The sequence below is a fragment of the Trichoplusia ni genome, chromosome 8 (genome assembly GCF_003590095.1).
Source record: "Trichoplusia ni isolate ovarian cell line Hi5 chromosome 8, tn1, whole genome shotgun sequence".
NCBI classification, from domain to species: Eukaryota; Metazoa; Arthropoda; class Insecta; order Lepidoptera; family Noctuidae; genus Trichoplusia; species Trichoplusia ni.
In genome coordinates this window covers 14,066,249-14,090,488 of record NC_039485.1, presented here as the reverse complement: position 1 = coordinate 14,090,488, position 24,240 = coordinate 14,066,249, and the positions used below count along the sequence as shown (strand labels likewise).

The 24,240-nt window shown below is 34.3% G+C and overlaps 3 protein-coding genes and 3 non-coding genes across 6 annotated transcripts; 4 read left to right on the top strand and 2 right to left on the bottom strand.

Moving 5' to 3' along the window:
* Window positions 1–913: 913 nt before the first annotated feature.
* Window positions 914–7,790, top strand: LOC113496418. Its single transcript, XM_026875616.1, has 6 exons — window positions 914–1,093; window positions 2,354–2,523; window positions 5,240–5,310; window positions 6,096–6,235; window positions 6,556–6,705; window positions 7,332–7,790. Exons 1-6 carry the CDS (start codon window positions 1,024–1,026, stop codon window positions 7,487–7,489), a joined length of 759 nt encoding a protein of 252 aa, XP_026731417.1. The 5' UTR covers window positions 914–1,023; the 3' UTR covers window positions 7,490–7,790.
* A 478-nt stretch (window positions 7,791–8,268) lies between these two features.
* LOC113496430 (phosphatidylinositol glycan anchor biosynthesis class U protein) lies at window positions 8,269–11,352 on the top strand. Its single transcript, XM_026875636.1, has 3 exons — window positions 8,269–9,440; window positions 9,612–9,883; window positions 10,152–11,352. Exons 1-3 carry the CDS (start codon window positions 8,677–8,679, stop codon window positions 10,403–10,405), a joined length of 1,290 nt encoding a protein of 429 aa, XP_026731437.1. The 5' UTR covers window positions 8,269–8,676; the 3' UTR covers window positions 10,406–11,352.
* A 92-nt stretch (window positions 11,353–11,444) lies between these two features.
* LOC113496429 lies at window positions 11,445–22,724 on the top strand. Its single transcript, XM_026875635.1, has 12 exons — window positions 11,445–11,608; window positions 11,730–11,910; window positions 12,508–12,807; window positions 13,545–13,834; window positions 14,052–14,237; window positions 14,377–14,667; window positions 14,900–15,017; window positions 15,274–15,413; window positions 16,534–16,823; window positions 17,457–17,669; window positions 18,553–18,742; window positions 19,469–22,724. The coding sequence occupies exons 1-12, from the start codon at window positions 11,569–11,571 to the stop codon at window positions 19,621–19,623; spliced, it is 2,394 nt and encodes a 797-aa protein (XP_026731436.1). The 5' UTR covers window positions 11,445–11,568; the 3' UTR covers window positions 19,624–22,724.
* Window positions 19,108–19,181, bottom strand: Trnat-agu. Its single transcript has one exon. It is a non-coding gene; the product is annotated as a tRNA-Thr (tRNA).
* On the bottom strand, window positions 19,669–19,741 carry Trnar-ccu. Its single transcript has one exon. It is a non-coding gene; the product is annotated as a tRNA-Arg (tRNA).
* Trnaw-cca lies at window positions 20,562–20,633 on the top strand. Its single transcript has one exon. It is a non-coding gene; the product is annotated as a tRNA-Trp (tRNA).
* Window positions 22,725–24,240: the final 1,516 nt, after the last annotated feature.

Below are 24,240 nucleotides of genomic sequence, written 5' to 3'. Positions count from 1 at the left end.
CCCCAAGGCATTGTGGTGATGACTCAGTTAGGAAAATAAAGTTTCTATTTGCAGCTCGGTATTACCTGTATACCATATTTATATTTGCAGAATAATTTAATGTACACCTGCATGTAAAAGACATAAACGCTTAGGAAAATTCAATCCAAAACTTTATGGAAGAGGCAGAGTAAAAACTTATATTGGCGAGTAAGTAGAGACATGTTTCACAGACACATGTCTCTACTTACATCATAAGAGGCCTTTCCTTCTAAGGTAGTACAAATACGACGTACGGTTTTGAACCTTTGTGTCGATCAAGGTAAGTAGGTTAAGGTGTTAAGGTATGTGTAGTCAGTAGAGGAGTTTACGAGTAAGGTCAGGATGGTTTAGTTACTGCACAGCTTACAGGTATATGGAGTACTAGCTTTTCGCCAGCGGCTTCGCCCGCGTCGATGTCGGTTATATCGCGTTTCCAAGAGAACTCTTCAAAAGTCCGGGATAAAAACTATCCTATGTTCTTTCTCAAGGTCAACTCTATGTCTGTACCAAATTTCATTAAAATCGGTTCAGTGGTTTTGACGTGAAAGCGTAACAGACAGACGGAGACTTTCGCATTTATAATATTAGAAGGGATAAATTTGTTAGAACATCATCCGAATCACCCGTCATTGTTGACGTACAATCCCTAAAACTAAGTTTCGAACCTTAAAAATTAAATGAATTATAAAACTATTAAGTTTAATATGGGAAGAGTTTACTTCCCTTATTTGTAATAGTTTTATAATGCCTATCGTAATCAAATTTTAATATGCGTGTTTATTTGATATGATAATTGTTTTCTTACCTAACTTATATTATGTATTCAACAAACCTGTACCTGGTGACATTGAAGGTTGCGCTTTATGCAATCTGACGAGCGTGCGGTGGTAGCGTGGCTGCGCCGGCGGACCACTCGACCCAAACCCGCATACGATGCCACAATTGAGACCGCAGTAGACGTCTCACAAGTTATTCTAAAGCCGAGATTATTATATAATAAAAATGATTATTTTAAAAACAGTTTTATATTTGGCGACGGTGCTAAGTGTTTGTTTTGGTGCAGTAGATATAAGTAAGTTATTTTTTTAATGTTTCCTAATTTTGTTGTAATTATTGCCAATCTCTGTCAAGCTATTCGCTCAGATGATGCCGAGTATTGTTTGCTAAGATGACTTAGTTCACGAGGTTTTGGTCAATCATGATAATTTGAAATTTCAACCCATGTTACGCAAAAGTTATACTTTTTCGTTCTTAAAACAAAAACCTATTACGAAACTACGTATGCTCAATGCTGTGAATTGATACATTTTCTGCAGGATAGCCGGAATGTTTGCGACATCCATTTTGGTTACCTAGATATCTTCCTTCATTCTATACTTATAATCATAAATCAAATAATTAACAACATATTACGTGTCTAGCGCTTACGCATACTTCAAAGCTTTCATTTTGATATGTTATATAAATAAACAAAAATTAAAGCAACTTTTAATTCACAAGAAGTTTCAACCATGTTGTACTGGATGTGATGTCAGGACCAAACGATGCTTTTATAACCGTTTCCTTGTGTAACATCATGCATTAAGTCAAGTCTTATATCAGCAGTAAAGCGGGTCGAAGTTGGCTAGGACTCACCTCGGTCACACTAGGCTAAGGGAGGTACTATAATTCCCCTTCGCTAAATTGCTGCGACCGACTTGGGTGCGTAACAGCTTGATTGCTTTCCAAATTGACCACTCAAGTCACTTCCAATAAGTAGGTTCCACGGAGTATTTAGTTACCAAACAGCTGTCAACCACTTGGGTCTTTCCGTTACAATTAGTACAGGTACCTTAAGTAGATAGTTAGATACGTTAGCTTTAATTACTGGGAAATAGTAGCATGTGTCCATATAATTTCTGTTATGACTTCTTAATCCACGTGATAAACAACTTATCTCAGCCGGCATAATGATCGTCTAGTTAACATGTGTTAGAAATACACTGTGTTTGGAAAACAGCAAAAAAAGACAAGAAAATACTTACGTGAACGTTTAAAGACAATTGAGAGTGGTTTCTCAAGGACCATGGAGTATGTGAATGTTGAACCCACAAAATACGTAATTCTTAATAATTGTGTTTTAATTATTACGAATTAAGTATTCATTGTCGTTTTCGCGCAAACACTTTAATTGCTGCATAAAAAATATAAAAATATAAATCTTGCCACAAAATGTCAAAGCTGTTTACTTGCAAGTAAACAACTTTGGTTACTTATAGATTTGCTACGACGTATAACTCCAAATTTTAACTAATTTTCTTTTGTAATTGAACAAAACTTTGTATTATTTCAGCAAAATACTTAAAAGTATGCGACAGGAATGCAATAGATGTGAATGACTGTTTAACCGATGCGGTGCAGAAAGGTATTGCCGTGATGGTCAACGGCATAGAAGAGTTGAAGGTTCCGTCCATAGACCCATACTACCAAAAGGACTTTCGCTTCGATTATCAAAATAACCAGGTATGTAACCTCCTTTTAAGCGTACTCTATAAATCAGATGTTTTATTGTAGCAAGCTTCTATTTAGAAGTCTTTGTTTTGTTTGTTTTGCATTGGTACGCAGATACTACAAGTATAATGATAATCACGTAAGAATCCACCAAGCATTAAGTACATCGTTAACCTGTGACGACGTTTAATAGTTTTAATATGAAACTGCCATGCCTAATTATACAGTAGTTACGTACACACATATGAATAGTCTGATATTTTTATTAAGTATTTGTATTTAAATCTTCGAGGCTTTATATATGAACGTTATGTAGACGCTACATTCTTATCCAATTTTGGTCTTATACCCTGCCCTATAGAGCATGATTTGTAAAGCAACACTAGTATTGATAAATTATTTCGATGAGCTAAACTTGTAATGGGAATACTCTATAACTATTTTATTTACCTTAATCAATTGTGTAGCTCAATCAGCAGTTTACCTTGATCTTAATTTACCATTTTATGGTATTACCTTAACAATCACGGATATAATACAGGGTTATTTACATCTGCAGTGGAAGCCGAAATTCGTATCAAATGCATGTAAGGAAATCCGGCTCTTGCATAACGAGAATGGTATCATCAATCGGAAAATGAACCTTATTTAACTTTAAAACAAAACTCTTACATCATCAGCAGCTGTCTTGTGATAAGTGTACTTATTTAAGGGGTTAGCGTAACGTAACACCTACAACCCGTGATTTTGAGTATGTAGAGCTGGCTACGAACACACCTCATAGAGTAAGGAGCTGCTTATGCAACGTTTTCAGTGTTAAAACACCCTTGTAAGTAGACTATCTGCTGCATCATAGACTAGCCTCGGTTAAAATTGGCTGCTTTTATCTTAATAGGCAGGTAGACATTTTTTGCTCGACCATTATTTCCATTGTGCACCAATTCTCACGCATTCTACATTTTCCTGACTGAAGTATTTCATACTTTACTGACGCTTAAGAAATTTTTTTTCTTTGTCAATTAATGTTGTAATATTTTTCACAATTTAGTATCTTAGTCTTAATTAAGAAGTACCTACCATTATTAAAATACTGCACATTTATCTGCCACTGTGTAGATAAATGTGCATATGGCATATTTTACTATAAAAATATTTTACAGTAGGTAGCCTCGAAAAAAGAAAAAACTATGACATTATTCTGTGTAATATCCTTATGCGTTTGACCTACAGTCATAAAATTACGCTATTTTAAAATTCTTAAATTTTGGTATATTGAGCAAGTTTTGAATCAGGATGCAGACTAATGTTAAATGTTATTTATTAATAATAATAATGCTTAAACAAATGCAACTTAGTTTATAATTGTATTCACAAGAATAATAATTTTAATTCGTACAAAAAGATCGTATCTAGTGTTATTTTTTTCCTGCATTCATTGTTGATTTAATTAAAATAATAGGTAAAATAAATTTTCAGTTATTTGTTTTTTACCTTCGAAGTTCGAGGCAATGATTTCCTAGAGGAAAAACATCTTTTTGTACACTGAACGGTGATGATTCATCATAATTATCCAGGTCTTGAGATAACTATATTAGAGTTTGACATTACCTATAAACTTAATAACATCTTCTATGCATAGGTAACTTCGGTGCAGTTATTTAATCGAATTAGTTTCATTAAAATTATAATTAATGCTGCAACCTCTTTAAACGACAAGGTTACGTACGCGTATAATATTTATATATAGTAAATTAAAATTTGAAGGTCATTAATCTAATTAAAGATTTAATATTCATGCCTGGATTGGCTTGAAATTTTTAATTTTTGTTTTATTATTTTCTTGACACGGAAGGTTTCGTTCTTTATTGTTTTAAAGCTTAAAAGGCCCCAATTCTGCTCAGTACTACTTCTAATATTGTAGGTATTGACAATAAGTGTTAAGCCCCGTACTGTTTTTCTGTCAATTTTATCCAATTAATCCAATTCTAATTGGGGCCCAGATATAAACTACAAACATAGCATTTATGTTGAATGGGATGTAATTCCAAGTTATATGAAAACAGTTTATCTTAAATCCTAAATTATTATTAAGATAATGAAGGTTATATTTTTTGTGAACGTTTAGTTTTTGCTTGAAAAAAATTACTTGCTGATCGTGTTATTTAAACCAGTTGTAATATAGATCTGGTTCAAAATTATTATGTTTTTTGGCTGTAGCAAATAAAAAAGAAATCAAGATTACAATAAAGGGAAACTTTCACGTAAAAAAATACAAACGTATGTACGTTTGAATTCGTGCTGTAGTCTATAACAGCTTTAAAACGCAGGTTTATCTTTTAATGACTATTCTGTTACCAGTTTCATATTGGACAATGTTAAGCTCGGAATATCTAAGTGGTTATAATACGTGACGATTTTTTGTAAACCTTTTTTACGACTAAAGTATCTATGTGTCTTTACGAGCCTTTGCCGAGGCCACGTTGATAGTTTGAATTAATATACTTAACTTGACGCTATATTAAACTATACTATAAAACGTATTGTTTTTGATTCAACCAACAAATCTTTAACGAGTCGACGACTTAGGCATTCAACAATACTCAACATCCATTGCGTTCGACTTAAGTTTTTATTTTTTTAATTGGCGTTAGTAAAAATTACGAAAAAAAAGTTTTCACTTTATATATTGGAATATATTTAATTACACCTTTGTTTCTTTTTATTTCAGATCGCAGCTAAACTTGTTATGAAAAATATTTATGTTGAAGGTTTAAAGGGCGCCACAGTTCATGATACCAGGTATGTTTTGTAACTACGCATTGTTGCTAAAGCAAATTACACATAATATTTTTCCCATGGCTTGGTAATCGCTACTTAGCTAAGCTATGAGTTATATAATTGCCCTTCGCGCGTAAGTTGTTCACGTTTGCGTTTCTCCGCAAACTTTCCCTTCACGAACTTTTTATGCATACGATAAGTAAATTGTTTACGTAGCTAAAACACACCAACTGACAAACACAAAAAATAATGTAGATCCTCACATGTGAACAATTTGGCATGAATTGCCTCTCCCAATTAACAATGTAGATAGCCTTCTTCACAATGAAATCTTTATTAATTGGAACGCATAGAAGGCAAACTAGAACTTATAACTTATGTCCTTATAAGCTCGGATTACCTTGGCTTCACCGTAGGTAGGCAAGATGATAAAAATTCAAACTCAATAATCATTAAATTTACAATTACTAATCTCATCTAGCGGAATATTTAATTTAATTCTAAATTACTGTAGCTAGGTATTACCCTAGTGTTAGTCAGATTTGATTACAGTAAATTATAATTTACTGATAGCCGAGTGGTTGAGATCACAATGTCAAAATCAGAGAGCGCAACGTGTCGCAGGTTCAATCCCCGCGTAGGACAAGTATTTGTGGGATCCGGGGAATGCTTGCCTTCAGTCTGGGTGTCTTTGCGCATGTGACTTGAATGTCTGTGAAACCCCCGCAAGACAAGGATTAAATTCCTTAAAAAAATAATGTTCAATAAATAAAAATGTATAATTGTAAGCCATTCCACTATTTTAGGTTGCGATCTGACGACGATCATTTCCACTTGGAAATCGACCTGACAAGCCCTAAGGTCCAGGTTAACGCTGAATTTTACGGAGAGGGACAATTCAATTCCTTGAAAATTGTAGCCTACGGCACAGTCAACACAACCATGAGTGAGTACCTATTGTAAGAGGAGCACTACCTAAACACTCCTCATTTCGTGTTAATATCCAGTCATTTTTATTTGCAATCATTTGACGTCGGTACAAGACGTATAATAGATTAAATGGTCATAATATTATACACATACTTACCTACATCATACATTTGGCCGGGATTCTTGTACGTGATTTTTGAAAAACGTGGGGTTCGTTTAAGATAGACACTACATATGTAAAATAATATTTTTAAATGAAGTCGAATGGTAAAAAGGATATTTAAAGCTTATCCTTGACCCCGCTTTAAATGTATGATTACTTTTGTTATTTTTCAGGCGATTTAGTGTATACTTGGAAGTTAGACGGTGTTCCAGAAAAGAACGGATCTGAGCAATACGTCCGAATCACGGATTTCTACATGAGACCCGACCTGGGGAACCTTGTGACTAATTTCAAAAACAACAACCCAGAGTCGAGGGAAATAAGTAAGTATAATATGCGCGCTATTTATTGTATAAAACATTTACAGATGTGACATAAAACCTTAAATTGAAACCAAAGACTCACTTCATAAACAATTGCAAAAGAACTTATCTATACCTCTTAAATTTTTTGAGGCACCATCAGGTAAAAAGGTGATCAATCTTGGTGCGCCCTTATGTCTAAATTACTAGTGACAAACACGCATGTAAAACCAGTCGGTTATTTACTCTGCATGGCAGTGTTTGTATAAAAAGTTTTAATTTTTTAGTATATTAACTTTTGGGCAGTGGGGGCCGAGCGCCAAAACGCTTTTTAAAGAGCTAGCAAAGCGTCTCGTTGACACTTCTCTTGACCCAAAGGCTGGCTTTTACCTAGCTCAGAGGATTAGCATTGCCATCCGGCCACTCCCAGCCGGCAGCGATGCCGATAAAATTTTTGATGCCTTGATTTAATTATTGTTTATGTTTTTTTTTTGTATATAGCAAATGATTGTTTAGTTTTAAATTACTTTTAAGTACTTCAACAAATGTATAGATATAGGCGATACTCGTAACATTTTTATTTTATAAATACCCACTGATGATATTGGGTAAGGATTAACATCAACATTGTCTTTAATTTCTTCTAGCTGACCTGGGTACCAGATTTGCGAACGAAAACTGGAGATTCCTCTACAAAGAACTTTTGCCGTATGCACAATCCAATTGGAACAAAATAGGGGTCAAAATAGCGAATAAATTGTTCTTAAAAGTTCCTTTTGATCAACTATTTCCTGCTTCCTCATAAACATAAAAGCTTGTAATGTATTAAATGTACAATGAAATTAATGTAAGTAGGTAGGTTCTCTGTGATACATAATATAACATTTTCCTATGAGCAAATTGAAGTAATTAGATTTGGGCTTATTTAATTTTAATGCGAGATATTTTGAGAAATGTTAAGTGTGTCAATAAACGCAAGGATTACTTATTTGAAACTTTTATTTTTACTATTAAGTAAGTATAAGATCCTGTTTAATGTAATGTACCTACTACTGGCCTCTACTGGCATAATAAGTGAGGTAGCTATTTAATAAACTTAATCGTTTCATTACTAATGTTTTATTGCCTTTATGCTAATTTAAGGTGACATTCATTTTATTCAGTTAAAAATACTTATGCCATAAAATTTGATTGGACTTATTATTTTCCTTTTTTTCGAGCCCTTCTTCCACGCTCATTCTTCCTCAACTTGCAATGATTTTGTCCCTTGTTTTCCCTAGTTTTTACTGCCAGTGAAATATTTCGAAAACCAACAAACCGTATATATCTATTTTAGTTTGATCTAATTCCAACGAAGAATGTCAGTCCTCATAGTCCTTAGTATGACAACAATGTGAATGCAAAATTCCACCAACTTGTCTTGTTCAATGTACTATAATTACGTTATAGTTACGCATCGATAGAAGATAACGTAAACGAAGGGTTTAATGGAACGTAGAGACTGTATTTCAACAAAAGTTTCCTGTATATGTAACACGATTTCAGGAGCCGTTAAAAAGGAGTGAATTGGATTGGCGGGGTAAATAGAGTAGATGGGTTCGTTTTTAAATGAAAACATCTTTTTTACTCTTAAACAGTTTACAGACACCCGTTTAACGGGAACTGTTACGAAAAACCTGTAGTAAATGTTTTCTTCATTATCTGTCCTTTCATTATTATTTTATCTGTGGTATCGCATTTCGTTCCATGTCTCTGTTCCATGCCCTGCTAATAATTGTGTTCACTAAAGCATTAGACTCTACTTTCCTTGTCATTCACGTCAAGTTTATATAATGTTATCCTGTTGTCGAGTATTGCATCTGTCAAAATTTCAACGTTTAAATGACAGCGGCATCAACAAAATTGTTACAGATGTCAATTTAAATATTAATCTAGCTCTGCTATTTAGAATTTTATTATTTTTTTCAATGTATCTATGTTATTAACGGAAATATGGGTGTAATTTTAAAGTATGTTGTAGCCGGTTTGGTGAGATATTATCTAATACATCTAGATTATTGGCAAACAATAGCCAATAGAGTTGAAATAGCGACGCCTTTAAACTCATGGAAGAGGTTAATGGAAGGTGTTTATTTATATGAGCACAATATAAATCCATATGAGGGAGACTCTTTTCATGAGTCCCCTATAATGTTACTAACATTTTATTATATCATGAAAAAAGTGCCATTTATATTGCCAATTTTATTCACTTTATTGGATCTCCTGACTGCTTATCTCTTGTATAAAACCTCTCAAGCATTTATACGAATTTTCAAAGAATCACAGAAAAATAATATATCTGAAGTTGCTGAAGAGTCAAAAAGTATGCTTTTGAATGATGACCAGTTGAAAGGAGCTGCGGAATATGTGTTATCTGTCTACTTATTTAATCCCTACTCAGTTTTAAATTGTGCTGGTATGACTACCACTGTTGTCCAAAACTTGTTGGTGGCTACAGCTCTATGGGGAGCTTCAAGTGGCCAGAGAATTGTAGCATGTGTGTTCATTGCCCTTGCCACACACCAGGCTTTATATCCAGTACTGCTTATTGTACCGATAGCCATATTACTAGCTGATGTCAATAAAGGATGCACTAAATGTTCTTACATTAGAACTTTACTTGTCTTTGTGTTGAGTTGGGGATTCTTGATATATTTATCAGCTTACATAATGGATGGATCATACAACTATGTCTACAATACCTATGGATTTATGTAAGTAAACAAGAAGAAAGTATTTGAAACTTAGTATCTAAAAATCTTATAGAATCTTAAAATTTAAAGTGTCTGAAAAGCTATATAAATGCTGCCAGGTTAAAATAATTTACACTTTATAAGATTGATTTTGACTGACTGATTTTAATAATGTATTTATTTCATTTTCAGATTGACTGTGCCGGACCTAAAACCGAATATTGGCTTGTTCTGGTATTTCTTCACAGAAATGTTTGAGCACTTCCGATTACTGTTTGTGTGTGCATTTCAAATCAATGCCTTGGCATTGTATATAGTGCCATTGACACTCCGGTTTAAGAGGGAGCCAGTATTACTGGCCACAGTACTTATAGCTCTCTCTACCATATTCAGATCCTATCCATGTGTTGGCGATGTTGGGTTCTATTTGGCCCTACTTCCTATGTGGAAACATCTATTTTCCTGTAAGTATACTCATAAAACCATTTAAATTATAACAAGAGCAGCTAATTGTGTGTGACTTGTTCCATTTGCATAACAAATTATGAAATTAACAATGCAGGTAATGCATTGTGCACTGCCTTGAGTTTATGTTAATTATGCTATTTTAATGTTAATTGCATTAACTATAAAAAAAAACATTGTTTCACTGATAATGTCACATTGAACCTGAACCAAGTCTTCTATTTACTCAGATATGGTACTTACTGAAGCATTTTTGATTTGTTACAGTCATGCAGCAGAAGTTCATAGTCGGTTGCACCTTCATCATTACATCAGCTCTGGGACCCACAGTCTGGCATTTGTGGATATACTCAGGATCGGCTAATGCAAACTTCTTCTTTGGAGTTACTCTTTCATTTGCAACTGCACAAATATTCCTGATCACAGATTTATTATTCGCTTACATAAAGAGAGAGTTTACATTAAAACACGGATCGTCGCGACAAGTGGACGGCAAGCCTGCGAAATTGGTCCTCCGATAATAAACTACGACTTGTGATCCACTTCATCTAGTTTAACTGTGAATAACTGCATTTAATTTCTATAAACAAAGGGAGTATTTTTTTCATAAATTAATTTTGGTTATTATTAAGTGGCTATGATTTTTGTATTTGTGCCTAAAATCATAACCAGTTTATAGTATATACTAATGATAAAAATAATTTATGTATCTATTCTATTCCATATGCAAGAAACAAAGTCCAGTAATTTCGTATGTAATTATCTGGATTTTACTAGAACAAATGTTTTTATTTTAAGGTAAGCTGTTTAATAAATGTTAATTTAGAGATTATATGACTGCATAGTTATGATACAAACTGTAATAAGAATGTTATGGCCATATGTGATGTATATTTAAAGAATTTAACTAAATGAGACATAATATCCTTAATAATTTAGAACAAAGTTAATGAATAGATTTAAAATGTACCTGGATTTATCGCATTTTTAGTTTTAAATTAAGATATTTGGGAATATTATTGTGTTTAAAACAAGCTAAGATTTAGTATTTCGTTTGAAAGGAAACTGTTTTGTGTTATAACTACATTGACTAATTTGTGTATTTGGTTCTGGTAGATAGCTAATACATTTTACATCACATATGAATTGTATACTTTATTTATTCTTTCATTCCTGTCGAAGGGTACATTTTGTATTTTACAATAATATTGATTACTCAGCAAGTTATTTATTGGGTATGGTTGCCCAAATTACGTCACAATTAAACTTTGCCAGTGTAGAAAGCATTTTTATGCACACACTTAAATAAATAACGTAAGCCTTAAAATTCCGTGTATTTTTTTTCTTTAAAGCTGTCCAATTTCTTGTTTAATTGTATTTCATACCAAATGATGTAAAGAGTTTAATTTTATTTTTGATGACTAGGTTAATGTGTACAGATGGATTGTCAATAAAAGGTAAATTATTTTTAAATTCATTTTATTCATACAATCCTTTAATTATAACCTATCGCAAGAACACGGTAGTTATATCACAACCTGGTTTTGCAATTATTCACTATCATTATCTTATCACTTTACTGTGATCTACATTGTAGCACTCCGACGCGTGCTTCAGCACGCGTTGTGTTTTGTTTTTTTTTCCATTATTTTTACCGAATTTATGTGACGTGAGTGTACACAACATGAAGAAGATTATATTTAACCTTATATTTTTAATAAGCCGTATGTATGTTTTAATGAAAATTTATTGTATGTGTGACCACACCTATTTATGATGTCAATTAGTTCGTTTTAGATTACATTTCGGACAGTGTTTTTAGAAATTTTATTTTGGTGTACCTAGTATCAAAATGTGCGGTAGTGCCGAGTATACCGGCACACCTGCGGGACTGCTACCGGGCAGGAGCAGGAGTGTCCTACCTGTCGGCACCGAGGCGACTCGACGTCTACCTGTCCCTGTTGAGAAAGCTGGAACTCAATTTTCAACTAGATATGCGGCTATTTAGTACAGCTTTACTAAGAAGGTTGGTATTTACAAAAAAAAAACTGATTTACTGTAATATACAAGTGAGTGTTATAAAGTTCAGGGAGTGTTTAAATTAATAACCGCCACTGCAAAATACAGAGCCATCTGTTACGTCAAGGAATGATGCAAGTGCATTAACATCCATTATGTTGACGGTTCTTTCTGAACATTTCTACAGAAAACGCGGTCTGACTCCTATTTTTACCTAGTGTAGGTAATTGAAAATTATTCATAAAAATAGGTGGAAGTTAGCGTGCCCTATAAATAGCTGTTATAATCGCTGATCACAATTATCATAAACAGCCGGTGAAAATGATACGCTTTTTGTTAACAAAAGGGATCGAAGATGAAAGGCCCTATTAAAAAAACGTGATTATTTTCTGTGGGCTTGGACACTAGACAGGAAGAAATCGTATGTGTTTTAGATTAACTAAGTAATTTTTTTGTATAATCTGCTTTACCTTAGAGAATAATAATTGCGAAAATGTGGAACTATGTGCTTTAGTGTCGCCCTCTACACGTTTATGTCAGCTAGTTGTACGACAAGGTTTATTATTTACTGATGCATTAACCCACACGTTTCTAATTTCCACAGTCTGCGGCTAGATGGCATTGAACAATCATCTGCTAACGCTGTCGAAACAGAGTTCATATTGCCGTACAGAGCTTCAAACTTCCAATTCCACAAGTACAAAATTCTGATGGACATATTTATACCAAGCCAAGATCTTATAAGAGTTAATGAGACGCTAACCGTATCTGAGACCTGTCTCTTACATAGAATGCTTAGTTCGACAGTCCGAAGATGGGAGAGGGGCGATGAAAATGTTGTATGCCCCTTAACACAGCAATTGTCTGAGAACAGTAATAATATGGAGACACAAAGCAGTGGTAGGTAAGTAACATGCATCGAATATAAATGAAAGAAAAAGTAGGAAATTTCTAGGTACAGGTACTTTTATATGTAGGTAGTTGTTGATTAAAATTATAATACGGTAATTGAAATGTAAAGAATACACAATAAATATTTGTAAATATGTAGACCTACCACGTAATTTAAATGAATAAATATGTAAGTAGCTGTTACCTACCTAAATATGTGGTTACTTACATCATACCTAGAATTTAAGTACCTATATCATTAATTGTTTACAATGTGCGTGAACCTTGTAAGTTTAAGTATCAATATACTTATAAAGCAAGTAATAAAAATAAGAACGTATCAAAAGGTTAAAAGCCACTTATTTACCAGGAACTTTATTGTTTACGAGTAAGTAGATATACCTAGTGTTGATCGTTAAATGCGCTACTGATGAAGTTTTATTTCAATTCTCTGACGTACGTGGGTGGCGTGCTGAAATAATAAATCACACTTGCGTCATCAAAGGTCAGTCGTACCTTTAGGTTGTTGACCTCTATTTGAAGTAAAACAACAAACACTTGTTAGATAGGTACGTTACATAATTAGGTTAAGGATTCGTTTGTTTGTTTACTCGAAATGAAGAGAGTTATTGACTTGAAGCGCAGATCAATCGGACTGCACTAGTAAATAAATCTCCCTTTGTCATCTTTGTTCAGTTAAAATTCAGTCAAAAACACATTACGATTATTTATCCGTGTCAATGATTGCAGGATAAACAGCAGATGCCCCATAGAGGAAGGTGTGATCCAAACACACTGGGGAACGATATCGGCTGGTACATTAGTGTCAGCCATCGCCGCATCATTGGAATCTCAACGGGTGTCCGTGACAGACATACTTAACGCAAACATTTTCAAACAAGATGTCGCCGAGCCCCTCATGATATCTGCCAAGCAAGAGTGGTTCGAGGATATAGAGACGTTGGATCCTGTGGCACAACCTGTACAAAGACAATCGGATGTTGCCGATATCAGTAACATTTGGGTTGCTACGTTGGCTGGTAAATAAAAAACATTAGTGTCAAGTTTCTTATCTACACCAAAACAAGGTGTAGTTAAAGAAGTTTCATGTGTCGTAAAGTAAATAGACATTCATATCTAAAACAAAACAAATGTGCATGATGTTTTGTTTTTGACTTCCAACCGATTGGCCGTTGGGGTGTATTAAGCAAATAGTTTTAACTCCAAAGCTATATATCGATGTAATAATATTTTCAGGTGACTTAGCAGAAGTGGTTGTGAACCAGGGTCCTCGCGTGGGATCCGAGTCACGGAACATTTTGGTAGGCAGCAACAACCGATGGAACGATACGTTTTTACCGCGAGACCATTACATCTTCCCACAAAACTCGTCTATAGTCGACTGGCATTTTACTGATGCTGAGATATTGGCTGGTATTGATGGTAAATATATTTATTACATTTCCTTCATTCGTGTCCACAATCTCTACCCTGTTCTGTTCTGTTCTGGCGAATGCTTCTGGCCTATAAAATACTTTGCATTAGAGCCTAACTTTAGAGTCTAACTCAAATTGATTTCCAGGTCTCATATTGTCAAGCTATGCACCAAAATGGATGGCTCTCAGACGGACTCTCAAGCTATCTCAAATCATTGACATGTATTATTCCAACGAAGGCGTATCTTTCGATCCAACGGTGAAGGCTTGTAATCGGCAGAGTCTCTTCAGCAACACAGTGAACCGCACAGATCTGTTCACCGAGACCTCTAGATTTGCTCATGTCTTGTCACTGCGTCAGATCACTGTGTACATACCAGTGGAGGAAATGGAGAGGATAACAAACGCCGCAGTGACCGCCTTCATGGATTATGTTCGTAAGTTCACTGGTTTTGTAAAACAAAAGTATGATCTCCTGACCTTCTCAACCCAGCAACACGTTATCCCTTAGTAAGATTGATTGGTAGACTTTTTAGTTTCTACTACTGCGACTACCCCTAATGACTTGCTAAACAGCGACCGAGACCCACAATTTAACTCCTAATTGGGTTTGATCAACTTAGCTAATTTGGCTCTTTGGCTTACTTTATTAATAGGATTTTCTTTCAGCCACTGTTCTGCGGCGAAATCATCGTGATTGTCAAGTCACCAACAGCGCACCAATCATAGACTTGATAGTTGCTACGGACGCGTCTTGGAAAGGCTATGACGTTGAACAATTCATGTCGTAAGTACTAAACGCCCTTAACACTAGGCACATTATTTGTTATGCAAACATAATCAAAACGGTTTTTGTTAAAAGTCTGCTTGCGTAGGTAACCCTTAGCTGCTATTGTGAAACAAATGCAAAAACACGTGTTGCAAATGGTACCTACTTTTAAACAAGACTTTTTGTTTAGAGGAAATATTTACTATCAAAAATAAAATTTCAAAATTGCAACCACTGTTAAACCTTGTGCTATCAAGATGATTTGTACTTACAGATGGATCGGTGGATCACTGGAAATAAATATGCAGCGCGGTTCTATAGGTCTGCTGCATGGTAACACTGGGGCATGGATCGCGCCTCCCTCATACAATCTCACCACATTGAACTCTCACATAAGGAATTATACTGACGAATGTAAGAGGCAATAATTATGATTAACACACCTATTTGTAAAAAAAAAACTGACACCCGTGGATGATCCACGCGATCATAGGACGAGTCGAAAATCAGGACTCTACTTTCGAAAAAGGGAAATAAAACCAGCAACTGCTCCTAACGAAACATAGTAAATCGTACATTTTTAGAGAAATATTCATATTTTTTAGTACTTGTTACCGGTACAATATTTTAAGCACCAAGATTTCAATTATCAGTGGTATAATTTAGACGTTATTTAAAGTACCTTTTTACCTTTTACAGATGTTTGCCCTCCTCTTTAAAGTTCATTGAACTGAATGTATTCCGCGGTAGTCAATATTAGCCTATTTTGTAATAAGCGGATGTATGCAGCAAGTAGTATCCTACTTCGTGAAGTAACAAACATCCGCAATGTGCGAAATAATTATGTTATTGCGAGTCACTCAAGGTTTTCAAGTCATACTTATTATGCAAAAAATCTGACTAATTTGAAGCTAGTTTCAAATGTTCTTTGTACGGCCACTTTACGGTAATTCCTATCTCATATTCAATTTGGTTGTTGCTAATTGGCAACAAAGAAGTCAGACTAGGGTGCTAATAAATAACAAAGTTAGATATGCTAAAAAAGTTGTTTCCTGTGGTGATTACAGCACTAGAATTTATTATAACTAAGTCATCATCGCTGTCCAAAAATATGTAGCACATATCATCTGTATCAATTTATCTCTTTTTGTCAAAAATAAGCCAAATCGTTGTAATACCGGATCACATTACGATTTAAATGTGACATCATCTCATAAGCATCCCTGGCCTAGTTTTTAAGACACTACTTAATTAAATTAAAACACGTTATAAACATTTAACTAGTTATGTAACTTAGATTCTTTGACTTCAGAACAGATAATAAAACTAAAAAAAAGTCTAACGAAGTTCATTTTTCAATCATCTCTACATGATCGACAATCGACAAATAACAAAAACATTAACAAATTTCTTCGGCTACGTTAAGCGTTCTTGTTATTGTTCTTTTGCATTATTACCTACGTATTTTAAATATTTTGATAGGTACCTATATTTCAGCTTAAGGGGGACTATAGGTTACGATATTTGTTTCCAGGGCCGAATCGCCTGAATCTTCCCAGAGTGATGTCCACAATACTTCAGCATTCGTTAAACAAGACGTTGTTGGACATCTCCAAAAACGCGAGCGCGGGCCCCAGCACCGTCGTCCTCATCGTGAGCCCCACGGACCGACCCTCCAACACAGAAATGGAACAAACCAGGCAGCTCATGACGTCACTCAGATCCACATACTTCGACGTCTATTTCGCATACGTTGCTACAGACTTATCCGATTTCCAAAACATCAACAATGAATACTTAGATTACTCAGAATTATTCTTAAGGGTAAGTTATTTTTTAATCGTTACACTGATCTTTCGCTATACTATCTATATTTATACTTCCTTGAACTGCTAACACGATATAAAAAAACGTATTGACATATATGTAGGTAGTATCTAGTAACAATAAACAGAAAATAATCTTGAAATGTATTCATTACGTTATCGTTGTGCTGCATAAATACTACGACCAAGGTCACTTTTAACAATTATATACATACAAAAAAGGTAAGCAAGTTAAAACGTGATGATAAAACATTTATTTTTGAGATTTAAGAGATAATTATATAAAATGTCTGCATTCATACAAAGAGGGTATGAGACGTTATCGAGATGACATTTGTCACTCCTTCCAGCTCAATACGAGTAGCTACCTAAGTAGGTATAGAGAAGCAATAGACGCACCTATAATAGATAACGGCATAAATCTTATATACAAAAAAAATACTACGTACTTTATAGTTTCTTGAGGGTAAAAAATATAACAACTTAAAAACGTGTGCAATGCAGCAGTCACTGGCCTAATGAAATCAATTCTCGTTTCTATTTCTGGACACATCGGCATGGACCGGCGTTACATTTTTACTATGTGCTTACAAAGATTGCATCTTGAAGTAACGAAACCTGTTAATTCCAGACGCCGTCGACGAGTGTGCAGGATGTCATAGACGCCGTGGATACTTATATAGTGAAGAGCAACATTCCAACGAGGTTGATGGGTGCCCAGTGTCCCTTCAACAATACGGCATTCCAGCAAGTCGAGTATGAAGACTACGTATTGCCGAACAGGCAGGCCTTCTACCGCATACACCCCTATTACTTAAGACAACAGAACTTCATACAAGTTCAGGTAAAAATATCATGCAAAAAATATTTCAAAATTTTAAAGATGAATGAAAATAAAACTTACGATCCCACAATTTGAAAGGGAAGTGCAGAATACTGCGTTACAAAATTCAGGGTGCATATCATTACGGGGTGTAGTCAGAGTGACCAAAATTCAAAAAAGTTTTTTTCAACGAGCCGGTTGCTTGCCAGCTTTGTAGAGATTATAAAAGACGTAATACGATGGATCATGGAACGTGTTATTTTTTCTTTGTAATTATAATCACTTGGGGCAATTTGTTCTTTACAAAAGTGATCTTATTTTCACTTCATTATTTGCAGCTACGGTACTTGAATGCATCAAACTTTTGTTTTCTCATTAAAGCTATTGTTTTTTGCCATTGTAACTACACACTTGTTTATAAAAAAGCCGTTGTGTTGCTTACTGCAAATTTTAATTTTCGCCAAACTATTTTTACCTAAGATAAATTATGATTTTGTACATTTTATGTTATTTGTAGTTTGTATATAATTTTAAAGTAATTAGTCGCTACCTAAATTTATTGTTTTGTGATTAAACCTAAAGTTAATATAATAACTGCAAAAAAAGGCTGGAAAATTGCAAAACCCTCGTTGCCTACTTATATTTTATTTTTAAGTGCTAATCCTCTTGCTTGCTCTACTTCTCACTGACAAAACCAGCTAGTGTATTTCTCTCCTACTGAAAAATGTTAAATATATTTTTTTTCTGTAGCAGAGGCATGGAGCAGATGATTAGCCTTCATTTTACCACCAGTCTATATTTATGAAACCTCCCCAAGAAGTAGAACAGTTTCCCGAATTCAAAAACAAATCCGTTCTTCCAATTTACTATGACTTAACCATTATAACTGTTCCATATTGTGAAGTTCCGCACGGCGGGGCAGGGCGACGTGCTGGTGTGCATGTGGCGCGGCGCGGAGGCTGCCCACAGCTGCCAGGTGCTGCCGGAGCGCGGCGCTCACGCCTTCAACCTGTCCACTCCGTGCCCCTCGCCCGACTTCTGTCCGCCCGCACATTTCACCGTCACCGCCACTTCCACAACCAACATGTGTGCAAGTAAGCCTCGAAGAGACGACACCAAAAACATCGTCAGGTTGTAGTGATGTTGGCAATAAAAGTCAATGAAAAGAATCCGATTTATAAAAGTCTGTATTTAAACTTAATTATTTAGGTGTCCAACCTACCATAACAGTAACTGATGAAATTTGATTGTGTACAGTAGTAGTTGTTAAACCGTACAGCTAAGAGAACAGCTAAGCGTATGAACTTTTGACGACGCGGTTATGTAAATAAATTAAAAATAGTATTCTTTAAAGATAATAGTAACTTTAATTGCTTTAAATGTTGTATCAAAATATAATATTCTTACAGATTAGTATAAAAAAAATAAAAACCAGGTGCAAAAGTAATGTACCACTTAAAGGCCCCGGGGGGATTCGAACCCCCGATCTCCTGTTTACTAGACAGGCGCTTTAACCAACTAAGCCACGGCGCCGACGATCTTAGTGACGAAATAGCGGTTCTTATTAAAAGCATATAACAAAAACCAAGTATGTAGTCTCTTGACGAAATCATTTAAGTTCTTTTATAAAGTTTTTTGGTGCCTTGGTTTGAAAGATTTGAGTTTTTCAGTATTTTATTTTTCTCTGTACTTTTATGCGTCACTAATGGTAAATTAACTTTTTAAACTAAATGAATTGTATTGGGCGTTAACCACTGTTTTATGATTAAACTATCGAAACATCCAACAAACAGAGGATACACTATACTTTTTTTTTCTAGATAACGACTGCAGATTTCCGCATCAAGTGGGATACTACATTACCCATGCAGGCTTACGATGTTTACCACTACGAGGAGATTCAAACATTTTAAAACCTTGTATTACGTTGCTTGTTATAATTAGCTCTTTTCTTTTCATTTTAAGTGAAAAGTAGCTCAAAATTTTTGCAGGTCAACAAAAATGCAAAATATTGGTTTAGTACCCCTGGTGGGACTCGAACCCACAATCCCCGGCTTAGGAGGCCGATGCCTTATCCATTAGGCCACAGGGGCTTGTGTATCTTGTGCGAATTTAGCATTTATTTAATATGCATTAAAATGATAATATGAAACTAATTTCTAACCGTTATAAGAATTGAAAATTTTGATGGATTTCGCTAAAAATAAAATTAAAAAATGATTTGTGTGAATTGACATATTTAGATTTGCACACTATTTATTCTTAATTTTATTATCGACGAACATCTATAGTAAGGAATTTTATAATATATCAGGATATATTAAATGGCCGTAAGATAAAACAATTTCAAAACTTAACTTTTTCCTATGACAGTTTATAAAAGTGTTCAGATAATACGTCATTTCTGACTTCTACTGCTTGGTTATTGACTGACAAGTATTAAAGAGTAAGATTTAAATTATTGTTGTGTTCTTTATAATAATGCTATTAGTTTAACTAGGTCAAAATTACAGCCTATTTTAATTTTAAAACATTTAGATGATCTGCTTAACACAGAGCCATCTATCGAAATTGAATGGAACTGGAATCAATCTTTGGCCAGTGAATGTCAGTACTTATTACATTATAGATGGCGCGGAAATCCTCTTAACCCTTTAAAGAGTTATTGTGTCCCTTGTGTTTTTATGTTTTACCGAAATTAAAACAGGAGGGAAACATGATAGTGGCAATCGTAATGAACATTAATCAATTAATCATTATTTACAATATATTTCAGTGTAAACTTCTATATTTTATTAAGAATATTTATGTAATAGAAAGTAAAAAGTACAAATAAAAACATTTTTTTAGTTTTAATTAAAACACTTTTAATTCTTGTTATAAATGTACCCTTATTTGATCTCTTTACGTATCGACTCCGTGGCGCAACGGTAGCGCGTCTGACTCCAGATCAGAAGGTTGCGTGTTCAAATCACGTCGGGGTCAAGGATCTATTATCTCTTTCTTTTGCATTCTTTTATACTCATTATTAGGTACCTACTATATTAATTTTATATAATAATTTTATTTTTAATCCATTATTTAAATTTAAAAATGCATCACAGTTGCTTGCATGGTTGGTATCAATATACTGCATAGTTTAAACAGCGATGTATTGACCCCGACAATAACGTTTAACGTAAATACAATATAAACTAAATCCACCTGAATCCGGTAAAAGCACTGGTTTACTTCGTAAATGATTAGTTTATTCCAGTTACTAAGCAAATTCGTGATTCGTAGCTACATGAAAAATAAATAATCATTATATTTACTTTGCATTTAAACTTCTACGCAACTTTTTTTTCATTTTAGTGTCAACTGATAAAACTGTTGAGAATGTGTAGAGAGATAAAAATACATCAATTAATTTCCTATCAAAAAAAATCTTACGAATTAATAAATTTAAAGCACGCACTAATGTCTGTCAATGATCAAAATCGACGTTGCTCAAATACTTTCAAAAGCGGGAGTGGCTCTACGTCACTATTCACAGATCGGACCTTATTACTTCACGTATTCAAACCCATTATTGACTTACCTATCAAAAGTCACAAATATTCATCCATCAATTTATCTGAAATATTTTTGCGACTTTTTGAACCTGCACTAATCACTGATGAAAGTCATATTCCTAGCCGCGGTCTGTCCTCTGCAATAGCCTCGTAAAACGCATCGCTTAAATTTGAACCTTAGATCCTTAGTGATAAAATCTTTTTACTAATGCCTCGGGAAGTCATTAGTGACTTTTTGTTTCCCAACATTTATAACCGAGACGGTCAGGTGACTGGCTTACGTGTCGACTGGCGCCTTTTCAAATGAATCGCATTCTTGTTCATTCACTAGGGCTGGGGATTTTTTTATTTTGAAACGTTTTCAGTTACACTTGTTACGCCAATGAACTTGTTGTAGTCGGCGAATTTCGAAGTAATAAAAAAATCACGAAAGTAGTTAGAAGGTAGTTTATACGTCGATATAACAATAAAATTGTCACTATTTAACATAAATATCGATAATGAACGTCTTTATGCAGAAATAATGAAATTTATGGAAATTGCTTTCTTTGTAACAAATTAATATCCACTAACATGCTAAAACATACTCCCTGCTTGACCCATTAAGGTATTTTTGTTTTTTTTTGTATCCTGTTAAAGCTTCCGTAACTGATTCCAGTAAAACTTCCCAAAAAGGATGATAACCCTATCTCACAAACACAAACAAGCATCCTTGTGAGTGTTTCCCGCATAACTATTTCCAGTTACGTGCATATGCACGAACACGCCTTCCAATTTGACGATGTGTGCGTGCCTGAAGGTTTGTTTGTGTTCAGTTTCGAGGTCATAAAGTGATTGGCTTATTCGAAGTAAAAACATTTTTATCAACCGTCATACACGTTCGTTTAGTTAAACATTTATTAGCTGGTTTCGGTTAGTTCTCCTAATTGTTTGTCACGTTTTATTTTAGGTGATGCAGTCAGGTTCTTTGAAACTATAGATGTAAAAAATTTACACTTGAGTTGGCTTATAGGTTGAATATGTATACAGTAGATACATATACTCGCATGGCTGTACAAATATGAAATGAGCATGGCGACCTTGTCCTTTGTCATGTGTTTTTTACCCTAAGCGTGACTGACATTTCAGTTGTTTTTTTAACCTTCAGCGGCTGGCTAGTGCACGCGCCTCCAAAGAATTGGTTGCTGACGTCAGCCAGTTCCAAAGTTGACGCAAATCATCTAATGTCTTCTCATATGTCTTCGTTATTGTCTATTAAGTTTTCTGAACCTTTTGATCGAATTGACCCCCATTCTGGTTGGTGTGCGTGAGCACTGTCACATCTGTCATAAACATTAATTTATCGACTATTTCATGCAGAATGAGAATGTTTGCAATTTAAAATGTAATTTGCGTAACTATCAGTTAATATGCTGTACAAATTTGATCTGATTTATGGATATAATAAAAATATGTGCATCATATTTGTTTGTGGCTATGAACAAAGTAAAACTGAATTTTTAATATAAGTATGGTAAAAGAATTTGTCTGTTTATTTGTCATTGTAATACCTAACAATATCAGCCTAGACTCTACCTTCTTAATTTAAAATTACCTAATTACCAACTATCAACAATACTGTTTGACAATTTATTATAATTATTATAAATTTCTCAATAGGTAATCTTATTCCTTTTTTTATTTTATAACCCTATTAAGCAACAGTTTTATGAGATAGATCAATGAAATAACTTTTTGCTGAGTTTTCTTAGAAGTTTTACAGTTATGGGATAAGTATTCAGTAAGCATGATAAAAATTATAAATTAATCAAGTTTTATGTTCAATTGAACTGTTATTTGCCGAGCCTGGAAATCTACGCATTAATTATAAATTATACTTCAAGCGAATCGGACATTTTTAATAGATTTAATCGTTAACTTAGTAACCTAATTACTGTAGTTGAGAATTATATTGTGTTTACTTAAAACACAAATAAGTAATGATATTTAAAATTCTGCCTGTGATTTCAACTGACTGTTTTCAGTTTCATTATTTTTTCCTGCTTCGTTTTACCTTAATTTTAATGAATTTATGGTTTTCGTGAGTTTATGGGCCAGACTAAACGTATTGGTGTATTTATTTTATGTTATTATTGATACTAAAATTACATAAATACTAATTAATACTCTAATCGGACTACAATCAAAACCCGCTTATTTAGAGGAAAGGGTGTTAACTTATCTACAAAAGTGTGTATTTTTTTTATCAGGACGCTTTATATTAAATATATGCTAGATGTTCTCGAAATCTCTCAAATATAAAATGACCATTTATTCAAAGATCCATAAAATCTCTGAAAGAAAGTAATTATCTGTTTTATCAGTAACGATTTTACGATCAGAAATCTCGAATGAGCACATTATAGCGTTATCTCTGGCTAAGATAAAAACACAAGAACAGACTGTCCGGTCCACGTGTTTCACATCATGATACAAAATAATGCTGAAACGAGGGGCTCGATTCCGATATGACTACAACGATTCTGTTGCCAAATCGATAAAGCGTATCCTTTGAACATTTATTTAATTAATCAAATAAAATTAGTCAGCAGTTTTGCGAAAACAATAATCTAATTTTATTTCGCGAAACCCACTTTTTCAATTCATAAAACGTGTTGACTCCTCAGTTCTCTGACACGTGTAGATGCCGCTTCAATACTCAAAGAAATAAATAAATAAATACGTATTTCGTAAAACAATAGCTAGTTTCGCGATATAACATAGTACTTGAACCTATATATATATTTTCATAATGAGTAGTGTAGCGATATGGAGCCATGGTCACGAGCTACGCCTGCGTGACAGATACCGTGTGACGTCGGGGGGCTTGGTTATACCAGCCAATCAGCAGCTGCCACCCGTAGCGGCCGAATGCGTCAGAGACGTAAAATGTTTTGTTCTTTTCCTTAGAGATATTTGAAGAAATAAATTTAAACGTGGCTCAACTCATTTTGTGGGTGTGTTCTGTACAGTAGTTTTATCGTAAACACTAGCCATGA

Coding starts and splice junctions, on each gene's coding strand:
- LOC113496429 (XM_026875635.1), top strand. CDS start 11,569: ATGAAGAAGATTATATTTAACCTTATATTTTTAATAAGCC. Junction 12,808..13,544: donor GAGACACAAAGCAGTGGTAG/GTAAGTAACATG, acceptor CAATGATTGCAG/GATAAACAGCAGATGCCCCA. Junction 16,824..17,456: donor ACTCAGAATTATTCTTAAGG/GTAAGTTATTTT, acceptor TGTTAATTCCAG/ACGCCGTCGACGAGTGTGCA.
- LOC113496430 (XM_026875636.1), top strand. CDS start 8,677: ATGGGTGTAATTTTAAAGTATGTTGTAGCCGGTTTGGTGAGATATTAT. Junction 9,441..9,611: donor TACAATACCTATGGATTTAT/GTAAGTAAACAA, acceptor TTTCATTTTCAG/ATTGACTGTGCCGGACCTAA. Junction 9,884..10,151: donor GTGGAAACATCTATTTTCCT/GTAAGTATACTC, acceptor GATTTGTTACAG/TCATGCAGCAGAAGTTCATA.
- LOC113496418 (XM_026875616.1), top strand. CDS start 1,024: ATGATTATTTTAAAAACAGTTTTATATTTGGCGACGGTGCTAAGTGTT. Junction 1,094..2,353: donor TTTTGGTGCAGTAGATATAA/GTAAGTTATTTT, acceptor GTATTATTTCAG/CAAAATACTTAAAAGTATGC. Junction 6,706..7,331: donor CCCAGAGTCGAGGGAAATAA/GTAAGTATAATA, acceptor AATTTCTTCTAG/CTGACCTGGGTACCAGATTT.